The sequence below is a fragment of the Paramisgurnus dabryanus genome, chromosome 2 (genome assembly GCF_030506205.2).
Source record: "Paramisgurnus dabryanus chromosome 2, PD_genome_1.1, whole genome shotgun sequence".
NCBI lineage: Eukaryota > Metazoa > Chordata > Actinopteri > Cypriniformes > Cobitidae > Paramisgurnus > Paramisgurnus dabryanus.
The window spans coordinates 42244287-42257912 of record NC_133338.1 but is presented as its reverse complement, the minus strand read 5'-3'; the positions used below and the strand labels follow the sequence as shown (position 1 = coordinate 42257912).

Genomic DNA, 13626 nt, shown 5'->3' with positions numbered 1-13626 from the left:
ATAATTTTTGATATGGTCAGAGAAAAAGAGCAGGAGTCCATAAACTAAAAAATGGTGAGGGATTCAGACATCTTTCTCTCAAAAGCAGAATGTTTAAACTCAAGGACACAAGAGTCTGTGTGTAAGTTTGTATTATATTCTGGCAGACAGCCCCTGCAATGTGTGTTGAGGTGAGCCGTGCTGAGCCGCTGTAGACCGGCAGGCCAAAGGCTGCAGGAGAAACAGGCTGAAGCTCAGCAGGACCCATATGGCCTTCTGGAAATGAGCTTTAGCTATAAAGCACAAATCAACAAACACAGGTGTGCTTCAAACTATCAAACATTTTTACAATTATTCAAATCATTATTTAAAACCTAAAAACTTAGCTGATCCACAAGTATTTGTATTAGCTGATATCAATCAACCACTCGCTCCAATTTTATACATTGTCAAAGTTATTACAAGAGTTTAGCTAATGTTGAACAGTTACTATTTTGGATGGGTTTTACAAAAATCTCCCATCATGCCCATAGTACATCATCTACTAGAGACTCTTTTGCAAATACACACTAGATTTGTTATAACAAACTTTTAGCTTTTCTAAATGTAAAAAAAAAAGAGACCCAAAATGCAGCAACTAGCTTTACTAGACAAATGTAGCATATTAAGATCAAAGAACACCTGAATTATAAGCCGCACACAAAAAAAAACTTTTGTTTGCCACAAAAGACACACAACTCAAAGTTGTAAATAATTTTTTTATTTGAAATCACGGTTGCACACTAGGTCTGTTGACTTAGCTGCTGGTCTGTTTGGCAGCCAGTCTCTTGTCTCTCTCCTCAGCAATGGTCAGGCGGATACCCTTTCCACGAGGAATAGACACCCATGGCTTGTTGCCCTGATGAGAGAGCAATGTAAGTATTAGAAGTTATTAATCATTGTTTAAGCTAATTAAGAAACTTGCACATTTGCACTTGATTAAATAAAGGTTAATTACACACACACAAAAAAAGGATGACGCTGACTTTTACACTAGGAGCTTCACCTGTCCCATATAACAAAATCACACGTTTAAAGAAAAGCACAACACATGGGTCTACAAAGTTTAAAAATTACAGAAAAGTAAAAAATAATATTTTCTCAGCACACATGAAGTTCAAAGCACTTAAGACTAATGCAGATCAGCACAAAAAACAGCATTGCTCTTAGACATTTTTTAATGTACCACGGATTTTTAAAGAAAAAACATTGGTGTGCATCTTGAGATTAATTTGATTTTAAGATACATCAGAGCAAGCTGTTGTCAGTTAAGACAGCTCAAACATACATTTTAGTCTGCGACAAGGCCTAAAAGAATTCAACTAGTAAGATTGGCACTAAATGTCAGATTTTAGAGGCACATGCTAAACTACGGTTGTGCCAATAGACGACAGTATGTATCGTCGATCGTCAGACATATTACCAATATCGGGCTTATATGCCGATAGTTGGTGACAATTATTATCATCATAGTTTCACATTAACATGCACATTGCATGCTTTTTCACACATGAGAGGGTTTGTTAGCCTGGCTCCGCCCTCCTACGTGCTTCCGCTTAATTTTCATTTCGCTTCAGCAGTACGTCTGGGATGGCTCTATAGAGTTTCGTTTTCTCCTGCAAAAATCTGCAGGACCAATCAGCGAACAGATGGGGGTGGCTAAGAACGATGACGTTGAGGTCGTGCGTCAGTTTGAGTTGTAGTTCAGTAATGGCAGCGGAGAAAGACGTGAGAAAAGCTATTCGGTCTGTTGTTGCAAAACTGTCGAATATACAGAAGTTAAAGCCGGAGCAAGAACCAGGTTTGCTAAGTTTTGTCTGATTATTCTGACTTCTTGTTTCCGTCCGGTTTCGGTGCATGATATACGTCACGACCACACGTTAGCGATTGGCTTTGGCAGATCCTGAGTGACTCTGGGCAGATCTAATAGTTTTAAACTTCAACAATTGACCCTCCTTAACGGAAGTAACGCTTTGCAATGGAGCGTGGCCAGACTCTCTGTACAAATGAAATGAATGTACGAGAGTCTGGTTGGACCAGGCTATGGGTTTGTGGGCTTCGCTTTGCGTGAGAGAGCTTGAAACCCGTGTGAATTCCTTCTCGCATGCACCTGGACTTAATGCACGTGCCTTGGACTCTTGCTCCGACCTGAATGCACGCAGCATGGACACCACCAAGCACCTGAACTTGTAATGTGCATGACTCCTACTCTTCCTCGCAGGTGAGCTTGTAATACACGCGGCTCTGACATTTTCTTGCACTGGAGAGGTTGTTAGCGTACAGAGGGTTAAACACCAGTGAGTGTGTTGTTTCCGCTCCCTGGCACGCAGAAATTTAACCCTTATGTGTTGTTGGGGATGTTTTCATCCACTAGAGGGTTTTTTTTACTCTTAATTTGGCCACAACTTTTTCTCTGTTTTATCAAATTGAATGATTTTTGATGACAAATCTTATATTTACATATATTTTAAGAAAATGCTTTGATTTTTTTTAAAAACTCAACGATATACCGTGGGCAAATTTACTACCCTTTCGTGTTGTTAGTGGATGAAAACATCCACTAAATTCAACGGCTGTAAAAATGTATCAGATGAATATTTTTTCCAAATTTTTTCTCGTAAATCTGTTAATCAACGTCAGTACTGATCAAAACTACCAAATCTTCACAAAAATGCCATGATTTTAACTCTTTAATTGCCAAGTTTATAAGGTGTGTCACTGATTTGGGGAAAAAACACACACAAAATGACAGATTTTCAATATATAAAGAGTGAAAAACTGGACTTTTGTTTACCCTTTTCACAGTCTTGGACATGTCTAAGATTGGTAAAAACATTGGCTTTGAAGCATTTTTTGTTTTTGTGTAGCATCAGTTTTTATTTTTTTCTCCCTCATTTATTTTTAGTGGCTGTTTTTGCCCCATTGACTTCCATTATAACCACATTTTTTGATTGCAGAGCTATGACACTTTTTTATCATGCATTTTTGAATGTTGGTGTTTTTTCCTTTTGCTAAGAGGTCAAATTTGTAATTTTTACAGTTTATCACCATGTGGCACTATTAACCCTTTAGTAGCCCTGTGCAAAAACAAAGCTTAATTTCTGACTTGTACATTGAGTTATATGGAGTATAACTCCATAATAAAAGCATATTATTGTGTGTGTGTGTGTGTGTGTGTGGAAAGGTAGTAAATTTGATCAATGCACAAGGGTTAATAACGTGCACTGATTAACTGCATCAGTTTTAAGAAGGTTGCGGTCATGGCAGTGTTGCCCTTGCTTCTTTTTTGTACACCAATCAAGTGACTTGACATAAATGAGTCAAAAATGATCACAGAAATAAATTAGTAACTACTGGCCCTCACTATCGTGATCTCACAGGCTGACGATAGGACAATCTCAAAATGGGGGCATATCACCCAACACTATACTAAACCTTTGCTTGTTAAAGGGATAGTTCGGCCAAAAACGATATTAAACCCATGATTTACTCACCCCCAAGCTGTCCGAGTTGCATATGTCCATCGTTTTTCAGACAAACACATTTTCGGATATTTTAGAAAATATTTTAGATCTTTCTGTTGATTAAATGTAATGTTACGGGGTCCAGCAATAGTCCACGACCTTCAAGTCCAAAAAAGTGCGTCCATCCTTCACAAATTAAATCCAAACGGCTCCAGGATGATAAACAAAGGTCTTCTGTGGGTAATCCGTGCGGTGTTGTTGTAGAAATATCCATATTTAAAATGTTATTAACGTTATAAACTACCTTCCGGTAGCGCCGCCATCTTAGAGTGATGCGCATTCAGGATGAGAGCTTACGCAGCGTACAGAGTTTCTCTGCTGCTGCTCTGTGCCCCCGCCCTCCAAATTTGTCATACGTCACTAAGAAAAGTGCGTACACTACGCTAATACTCTCTCCTGAGTCTAAGATGGCGGCGCTACCGGAAGGTAGTTTATAACATTAATAACATTTTAAATATGGATATTTCTACAACAACACCGCACGGATTACCCACAGAAGACCTTTGTTTATCATCCTGGAGCCGTTTGGATTTAATTTGTGAAGGATGGACGCACTTTTTTTGGACTTTTGGTCGTGGACGATTGCTGGACCCCGTAACATTACATTTAATCAACTGAAAGATCTAAAATATTTTATAAAATATCCGAAAATGTGTTTGTCTGAAAAACGATGGACATATGCAACTCGGACAGCTTGGGGGTGAGTAAATCATGGGTTTAATATCGTTTTTGGCCGAACTATCCCTTTAAATGCTAGACGATTGATCCACTTGCTCCAAAGCAATTGATCCAAAACAGACTTGTGTATCATCTTCAACTCACCTTGCCAATGACAAAAATGTTGGAGAGCCTGGTGGCGAAGCTGTTGCCAGTACTGTCCTTAACGTGCACCACATCAAAGGAGCCGGGATGCTTCTCTCTGTTGGTGATCACACCAATACGCCCCAAGTTAGCACCTCCTGTCACCATGCACATGTTACCTATTTACACGGAGGAAAGAGAAAAAGATACTTAAGTGATGCGATTAAAACAAGAGAGCAGCACAACTGAAGTAAAAGACTTTTCTAGTCACTAACCGGTCTCAAACTTGATGAAATCTGTAACTTTGCCAGTTTCCAAGTCAATGCGGACAGTGTCGTTGACCTTGATCATAGGGTCAGGGTAACGAATGGTGCGGGCATCGTGGGTGACCAGATGTGGGATTCCCTTTGTGCCAACGAGAATTTTCCTCACCTTGCACAACTTGTACTAAAAGGGAAATCAGGACAGTAGCATTACTTCAAAACATTTTCACTTTCACACCAAATCTGATCTTGTCCATATTTCACTAAATCTATACAGAGGACATCAGCAGTACCAAAAATAACTTTACAATCTCACCTTGGCTTCCTCATTTGTGATGCGATGAACTGTGAAGCGTCCCTTACAATCATAGATCAGCCTGAAGTTTTCTCCGGTCTTCTCAATGCTGATCACATCTGAAGAAAACAAAATTTCATAATGTAAAAAAATTGTGGTTAATAACACTTGACAAAACATCACGGCAGATTAAAACCCTGCTAGCACTAGGAAAGTATGGATGCATGAAAAAGGAGGAGTGTGTTTTAACAAGTAAATGCAATATTAGCAGTTATGCATTTAACACAACTGTTTAAAATCCAATCATAATGCATCACAAACTTTATACTGTAGATGCATAATAAACCTTGCATTTCCAACAATATTGGACAAATGCAGCCAAACAGAGGCATTTCAGTACCAGAAGACAATTTAGACTGCAACAAAAAAATCTATAGACTGAAACCTTTTGGGTTCCACGTCCTAAATATGACACCTACAACATCAGTCATTTATTTTCATATTACTGAGATGGATTAAATAGTTATGTGGATGAAAAAAATGCTGCTTCTATCATATGAAAATTAAATCTGGGCCCATATTACATTAGGAGAGGAATCATGGAGATGAGATCCATGATTGCAACTTGCCAAAGCAAAAACAACAGTATGGCCACTTGGAAAAAGCACCAAATTTATCCATGTCACACAACAAGTCACTAGGTTATCGTTTTTTCATTTGACACCATTTGTTAGTTATAAATCTGAAGAATTAATGTGACAATTTATCAATAATACATAATTAACTTGCAGATAGTACTGGCGTTCTGTCTGTGATGATGAAATGTCCATGTCACCAACATGCTTAATGGCTTTTCACACTGTGCTTAACCCCAGGTTATCTTCATTCTAAACCCCACTTTGAACGCTGGGTTAAGGAGTATCACACTTGAAACTGAAATTAACCTAGGAATAACCTGCCTATGCGGGGTTAACCCCACATTGCGGTGCCAAATGCATGCAGTGTGAAACGAAGCAGGGTTAGAATTTTGTGACTTAGAACGAACAGCCAATCAAAAACTAAAGTGCACGTACCTCACATCCCCATCTGTGTACTGAAAAAAACTGAATTGGAGTAAAAATGACATCCCAGGATGCTTAAAACAGCCAAGAGAGATGTACATTGCTACCTGTTCAGTCACAGATGTGGAAGCGCGAGACAAGCGGAAATTTAAAGTGGCAGCGCTTAATTTTAATTCAGTCAGTTTGACATAGCTTTTTATCCAATCATAACTGTTGACACCACAAATATGCAAATTAACATGTTAGCCTAGGGTTTAGGAATGCACTGTTTGAAGCGTCAGATTATGTATACCCATGGTCATCGTGGGTTAAGTATATCCCAGGATCCCATTAACCTGGGGTTTAGCAAAAACCCAGGGTTAACCATTTCAAATGTGAAGAGCCCTTTAGATTAGTGTTGCATGTTAAACCAATGGGAATTGCAATGTAGAGGTTCTCTTATTCTAGTCAATATTAGGCACGGGACCTCAAGAGAATTGCATACTGCAATCAGCATCAATATCAATGTAAATGTACTGTAATTTCCACAGGTCATTGAATATACACAAAGACAACAGTTGTACAAAAGGTGTCTTAAAACAACAACAGAACTTACCCATAAACCCAGTGGGGTAGGTGATGTCAGTGCGGACCTTGCCATCGATTTTGATGAACCTCTGCATGCAGATCTTCTTGACCTCATCTCCAGTCAGGGCGTACTTGAGACGGTTTCTCAGAAAAATGATGAGGGGCAGGCACTCCCTCAACTTGTGGGGACCGGTGGATGGACGAGGAGCCTATGAAACCGATAATAACGAGAAGACTCAATATAAACAACAATATAGACTTTGAGTTGTTTAGACCCCGCCAAACACGAACATGTGTTTAGAAATTAAATGCGTCAAATACACGTGCAACACTTACAAAGACTCCAGTGAGTTTGTCCAGCATCCAGTGTTTAGGAGCTGCCACGCGCTTCAGATGCTTCTTCGGTCCTCGGGCCTGCACGAGACGTAGGTCAGTTTAGTCAAGTTATGTATTAAACAAGTTAGCATAGATGTAAAACTATCCTGAGCCCGGTACGTACACTCGTTAGACAAGGCCATTAGCAACCGTCCAGCTAACTAGTGATGAGCGAGTCACTCGAAACTCGGATCATTTAATCCGATCCCTAAAATGACTCGAGAACCATGAGTCCTAGTGACCATTAACCCGAGTCAGTTGAGTCCTCTCAGATTTTGCATTAAGAATGAGAAATTGTATAAAACACAAAGCTCTTCAAATGTTTACAACAGAATTACAACAAATAACTCTACATAAGCTGCCATAGGTTCTATAACTTGCAACAACAAGTTAATTTACATCTCCAAATGTCAACTGGGGGTACCGAGTGAGCAAAAAGCTGCTATTCCGGATCGTAATTTCCTGCAGCTCCGAGTCCGTGTACAAAGGGATGCATGCGCGGGACAATGAGTTGGTCGGCGGCTCGGGGATTCACACAGAGAGTGACTCAACTCCTGGACTAGGAAATGCCTTGCTCGTGTTATTAACCCATTGACTCATGTAGGCTAATCTGTTGCAATATTTGACTGGCACAATGTTTTGGGTAGAAGCTGCAAATGTTTAAACATTTTAAATCCGAGGACTGCTGCAGCAGTGCTGCTGGAAAGATCCGCCACCGACGGACATACACAGCTCCTCTTGTTGACTGAGTCACTCAGAGTGACGCGAGTGGTTCACTCACAGGACCCGTGCAGGAGCGGGCGTCTCTGTCTGGGACTCAATCACAAGATCATGTTCTTGCGTGGATGAGTGACTGTGTGGCTGCATTAACCGAAACCTATCGTGGATCTTTTAAGTCAATCTGAAACAGGACACGTTCCTCTCACATCCAAGTCAACAAAGCCTGACATCTTCTAAACGTGGTGTTGATATATTTGTCATTATGAAATGAAACTAAACACACCGAACTTTTACAATTATGTTATTGATAATGTTACCACGGACATGCATGTTTTTTACGAGTTCCCCAGCCGTTTTTTGCGAGCAGAGGAGTCGTAGACTCGTAGCTGCATGCGTGATCTGAGTTGCTTGGTTGGCATTAGTATGATTTAGCGATTGGAATTGGAAGTGACTCAAGTGACTCGAGTGACTCGCACAACCCGGATCATATTAGTGAGTGACTCAGAATAACCCGAATCCTTAAAAAGATCCGGGTTGACCATCACTACAGCTAACTGATACTTAAAATATAAAGCGCGATAATTAATACGTAGAGTTACATGGCTAGTTATAAAAAACAATTACTGCATAGTTAAGCTTATTAAGCGAGTTAAATGTCTCAATACAGCATTAGGAAATGGCAAGTCCCGTTTAGCGCTAACAGGAGAGAGCGACTGATGGAGTCTAGTGTTCTTCTGTTAATCTTTAAAACACTCCATCGACACTTTATCAAGGAAATATATGTAGCATTTGTCTTATATGTGGTAAAAGGGTAACATTTGATACATGAATCTTATACATCACTCATATAAAACTCTGATGATTGTGGATTACTTTAGAGGGGAATCGTGAATGTTATGCACTCACCATGTTGGAGTCTGCGGAAAAGGACCACTCACTTCCTGTCAGAAGAAGATAAACTGAACTACCGGTAGCAAAGAGGGCCAATCGCACATTTTTGTAACGTCAGTACGAGTGTCTGCCATCTAGCGGGGAGGTTTATAGCACACTTTATATAATCATAACAAACATTCACAGTGAAAATTATTTTATTAAAATTAATTTGTTTAAAAAATTATGTTTATAATGCTTTTTGCGTATGTTTTGAAATTGTATTTAATTCATTTTTTTATTTATTTTGGACTGAGAAACAGGAAAAGTAAATAACAACACACAAAAATATCAAATTAACACAAATCTCACCTCATTCGAAAAGGAATAGGTCTGGGCTTAACAAAAACCTATCCTCAATACTCACTGTACCTAAAGCTCACATCAAAATATTTAAATTAAACACAGCTTTTAAAATAATAAAAAAAAGGAAAATAAAAAAATCGATTGTTTGGGACATTATATCAGCAAAAAAATACACTAACATTGGGCTTAGATTGCATTGGTCTGCCTTTGTGAATATTAAGCAATAAAATTATTATTAATATAAAAAATTATATTAGAATGAGTGTCTGAAAGAAAATCATACGTTCTGTAATCTGTACAAAAACAATTGCAGGTATTTTCTGTTCACACTGATAAAACAAATGTAAAATTGACTCTTCTTTAGTTTTGCCAATGGGGAATTAGTTGTGTGACAAAGACCTGTGCAAGACTAAGACATGTATGCTGCTGAGTGTATTGTAAATGTATAAAAAAATAATTAATGTAAATATGATATGTCAATCATTATACGAGTCCTCAAAAATCTGAAATCATGAAAAATAGAGTTAAAAGGCCGAATTTAAAACAATGTATTTCCTTTAACACCAAGTTCTAAACCTCCAGGCTTGACAACAGGCCTCTTCTGATATTGGAAAAGGAGGGCCCTCTAAACTTTTATATTTAGTTTTTTTTCTTCTTTATCCTATAAAAACGTGTTGTTTCGTTGATTTATTTATATTTAACCCTTACTGGGTATTTTAATGGGCTCGTAAAGAATGCCTACTTCTGACGAGGCGCTGTGTTAATGACATGGCCACTAGATGGCAGTAATAACCAGCTGGACATGCAACACTGTGCAAACAAAGTAATTAAACTCTTTTTGAATGGGTACATTCTGAATTAAATTATTTCTTAACCCCCTCAGACAATTTTTCCAGTGTTTAATCAGTCTGCCTTATTTTGTTTGGCTGATCGGCATTTTTATTGGTTTGAACCACAAAACATATAATGTCCATTCCAGTGGATGCAGGGTCTGAAGGTGTTAAATAATCACCTTATTACGTTACATTGTCTTTTGACACTTTATATTGTTTAAGGTCTGGCACCCAGAACAGTTTATTGTTAGGCTACTCACTGCAGTTGTATGTCAAAATCTCAATAAAATTGTTATGTGAAAGAAAGAGACAAAAGGTTATACTTTGTTTGCTTTATTTTCTGACATTCAAAAATACAAAAGTACACACATTTAAATATAATACGTAATCTCTTATGTAGAAAAATAAATGGTCAAAAGAAAAGTGCTAAATGAAAAATATTTGATTAAGTTTCAGTAAATCACAAATTACAAAACAAAGACAAATGTCAGACAAAAAAATAATCTCTCAGTCTTCACATGGGTAATCCATGAAAATGGATAAAGCATGCAAAAATGCCAAATTGTGGAAAGGCCTGTTTAAATCTACATTACCTTAAACTATTTTATTCATACAGCCTACAACACAAAAAGAAAAGAAAAGTAGATTTCAGGAAAATATTAGAATGCATTTGTAGGCATTTTTTAATTTTTGGAATAAGCATGTTAATTTTTTTATTTAAATAAAGCAGCCCATCACAGCATAAAGGCTGTTGGGTAAACAGACACGTTTCTCATTATATATTTAACCATGGAAAGCGTTTAAGCAGGTCGAGTTCCCCTGTGACCACCAAAGCATGGATCTCCTCTGTGACCATCGATGACAGCTTCTAGCGAGATATTTTCTAAATCCTTTACGCTCACAACTGCCTTAATCTACAAACCTGTATCACAATCTGACTATTCATCAGGATAGAAGTAAGACCAACAGGCAACAAGCGACCAAATGTAACTGAAACCTGTGGTCTTCCACAAACTATATTTACTGAGTATCTCCCCCACCATCCTTACATTAGGGAGCAAAGTTCAAATCTATATCACACACAGCATGATGAGTTGGGAGGGCTTAGGAACATAATAGACTTCTGTGAAGGGGGGGGGTCTTAAGGCTTGGCCATATGACCTTTATGGTGCCCGTCTGTGGTTAGTCTTGTTTTACAAACATAATCTCAGACCTGGTGACTTTCTCAGAAATAAATTCTTCATCCACTTAGACAACGCTACAACAGAGTCTCACTTAGATCAGACGGCTCTTCAAGTTTTTTAAGTCTGGTTTCCAAAACAGCAAATATATGTATCCAGCTCTTGACGGTTCAAATCTGACGGTTAAATATTCTTTTCTAAGGCAAATCTAATTGCCATTCAGTGGACGCTTTGATTTCGAGCAGAAGACAGAAGAGAAGCAGAGAGGGTCAGCAACCAGCCGGTACATCTGCAATGAAGTCAAACTCATTCTGACCCAGCCACAGCTCTGGTAGCTCATTAGCCCGGTCCAAACCCAGCTCGACCACTAGTGACATCAGAACTTCTTCATCCACAGGATCAGAATCAATGATCCCAGGTCCCTGTGCTGCTCCAGGGGTAGCAATTTGTCCTGGGCTCAACACAGAGGTTCCATATCCTCTGCTGGGTCCAGTGGTAGTTGCAGAAGATACGCCCAGGTTCTGATAGTGGCTGTTGAGTTTCTGGAGTTGCATGGAGGCTATGAGATGCTGACCGGACTGAAGGCAGAAAGGCTGGGGTTTCGCCAACACAGGAGTGCTGGGGTGGAGGGCAGCAGAGGGGAACTGAGGGTTCGTCTTTCCTGAATTGGTGTAGTGCAGGAGGGAGAGGGAGTCACGGTCCTTCATGGTGGAACTAGACAGCAGAAGTGAGCTCATCACCTGGAAACACCTGAGGGAAATTAAAGGAAGGATTAAGATCTGCAATTTAGAAATGAGCAAACATAATTACTGGATATCACAAGACAGGAGGGTATCAATAGCTCAGTAGTGAAGCAAGTCATATGACATGATAAAATAATCAGTAGAGCCATTCATGATCTCTTAGATGTGGGGTAATTGCTGAATCTGTGACATTGTCCTGTGACTCAATATCCTTTCTGTCTCTTATGTGTGAGCGAGCACATGCACACACACTGAAAGGAAAAGTACTGTGTGAAGCACATATGATTAAGTGCTTCTCCTCCATCCCCACTTAAGTCTATTTTTTGAGATAGGCATAATTGCTGAAGGCTGGCATGCAGCTGCAAAAGACCTCCAGCAACCAGCAACACACACAGGCTCATCTCACAGACCCTGACAGCTGTAGGGCATTCAGCTTGAGATCTTTGTGTTTAGCTTATTGTGTTCATTATTCATGGCCTGGAAGCAGTCACATACAACATGGTTAAGCTTGTAACCTCATTAGTACAAATGATACAAAAAGAGATAAAAAAGCTTAAATATCAACATAGACTATAACTTAAGTAATTGTCAGGCATGTAGTACCTTAAAATAGTGATTTATAGTAGTTTGGAATTTGTTAAAGATAGCAAAATGGATTGTTTAATGTATTACTAAAAGGGTATATGATAATTTTAAAAAGTTTTCGTGCAATGCTCCTTTTATTGTCTCAAACCTGTGCCACAATAACTTACCTGCCTGGAGCTCAATGAGGGGTTATCTGTGTCAGTTAAATTAGTCAATTATTTATCAATTAAGATAAAACAGAGTTAGGTGTCATTCACTTAACTGACGTATACAGGGAATAAAACACAACTTACGTTATTGCATAATATTTAGTATTTAGTAGACGATGTTTAATATGTACTGCAGACAAATTCTCTCTCTTTCTTATAATTATTACCCTAAATGTCAATTAGTCAGACATAAAGACTAAACACAACTACACCTTAAATAATATAATCTTAAATAATGGAAATACAGTATATCACTACATATATAAAATACTACAATATATGTAGTAAAACAAAACTCGTAAAATTACTTAAATAGGTTGTTGCTTAACTTGCCTTGACGGGAGAAATTGCCGACTTGCGTTGGTTTTGTAAATCCAGTGTGACGAAAAAAAATATTTATTAATAAAGTAACTGGTGCGCAAAAATAAACCCGTTCAAAAATGCTATTGCTGTATTTGTCATGTACAAATGCGAAGTCAAGGCTTAATACGAAGTCTGAGAAATATTTCCAGGCTTTCCTGTGCTGCTCCACCAGAGCTCCCTCAATGAACTGTTACTGAATCAAAGGTATTAGCCTAAATACACACTCGACTCTCTCAAGAGATCCGAGTCCGCTCTAAAACACGACATGGAGTATGGAACTGGACTCAGAAGAGAAATGAGTCGAACGGGCAGGTGTGAGCTAACAAATAACAAACCATTTGTCCTATTTAAGCATTTTTGTAATTTTACTTAACAATAAACAAGCTTACAATAATAATAACAACGACAGTACCAGATGCTTTGATCGTGTTTAACTATTTTAAATACTTAAAGGCAAGGATTTCAGGGCATCATAAAAAAACGTACAGCTTAAAAAGCATCGATGAAAAAGTCTCATTTATACTTCGCAAAATGTGTGTAATGTGGAAATAAACACGTTTACATCACAGATTAATGTAGATCCACATCCGGGATTTGATGATCACCATACTAAAGTGCGCAGAAAGGACAGATGCTCGCTTTTCACACACTACACTACACACTTCAATCACGGTTCCCATAATAGCTCACTTAAAAAAAAATCATCATTCATAGACACACATTCATTTCAAAGGCAGGAAAATAACATATTTAGATGGGAGACTGAGAAAAAAAACATTTAAGAAAACACGCTTCTAAATATTTTATTTTTATTTTACAAAGTTAGTTTTAGCTTCAGCAAAACAAAATTTT

At 38.4% G+C, this 13626-nt stretch overlaps 2 protein-coding genes across 2 annotated transcripts; both read right to left on the bottom strand.

The window, feature by feature from the left end:
- Window positions 1–723: 723 nt before the first annotated feature.
- Window positions 724–7023, bottom strand: rps4x (ribosomal protein S4 X-linked). The gene is made up of 6 exons (XM_065289088.2): window positions 6866–7023; window positions 6558–6738; window positions 4923–5020; window positions 4619–4790; window positions 4365–4522; window positions 724–877 (listed from the first exon to the last, which is right to left on the bottom strand). Exons 1-6 carry the CDS (start codon window positions 6890–6892, stop codon window positions 776–778), a joined length of 738 nt encoding a protein of 245 aa, XP_065145160.2. The 5' UTR covers window positions 6893–7023; the 3' UTR covers window positions 724–775.
- A 2987-nt stretch (window positions 7024–10010) lies between these two features.
- On the bottom strand, window positions 10011–12972 carry cited1 (Cbp/p300-interacting transactivator, with Glu/Asp-rich carboxy-terminal domain, 1). The gene is made up of 2 exons (XM_065289089.2): window positions 12745–12972; window positions 10011–11624 (listed from the first exon to the last, which is right to left on the bottom strand). The coding sequence occupies exon 2, from the start codon at window positions 11609–11611 to the stop codon at window positions 11144–11146; it is 468 nt and encodes a 155-aa protein (XP_065145161.1). The 5' UTR covers window positions 11612–11624; window positions 12745–12972; the 3' UTR covers window positions 10011–11143.
- Between the last annotated feature and the right edge of the window lie 654 nt (window positions 12973–13626).

What these genes read in the sequence shown, in the direction of transcription:
- cited1 (XM_065289089.2), bottom strand. Translation starts at nt 11,611, where the DNA reads ATGAGCTCACTTCTGCTGTCTAGTTCCACCATGAAGGACCGTGACTCC.
- rps4x (XM_065289088.2), bottom strand. Translation starts at nt 6,892, where the DNA reads ATGCTGGACAAACTCACTGGAGTCTTT. An exon ending in TTTCATCAAGTTTGAGACCG is followed by an intron (nt 4,523 to 4,618) that starts GTTAGTGACTAG and finishes CCGTGTAAATAG; the next exon opens with GTAACATGTGCATGGTGACA. An exon ending in ACATTTTTGTCATTGGCAAG is followed by an intron (nt 878 to 4,364) that starts GTGAGTTGAAGA and finishes CTCTCTCATCAG; the next exon opens with GGCAACAAGCCATGGGTGTC.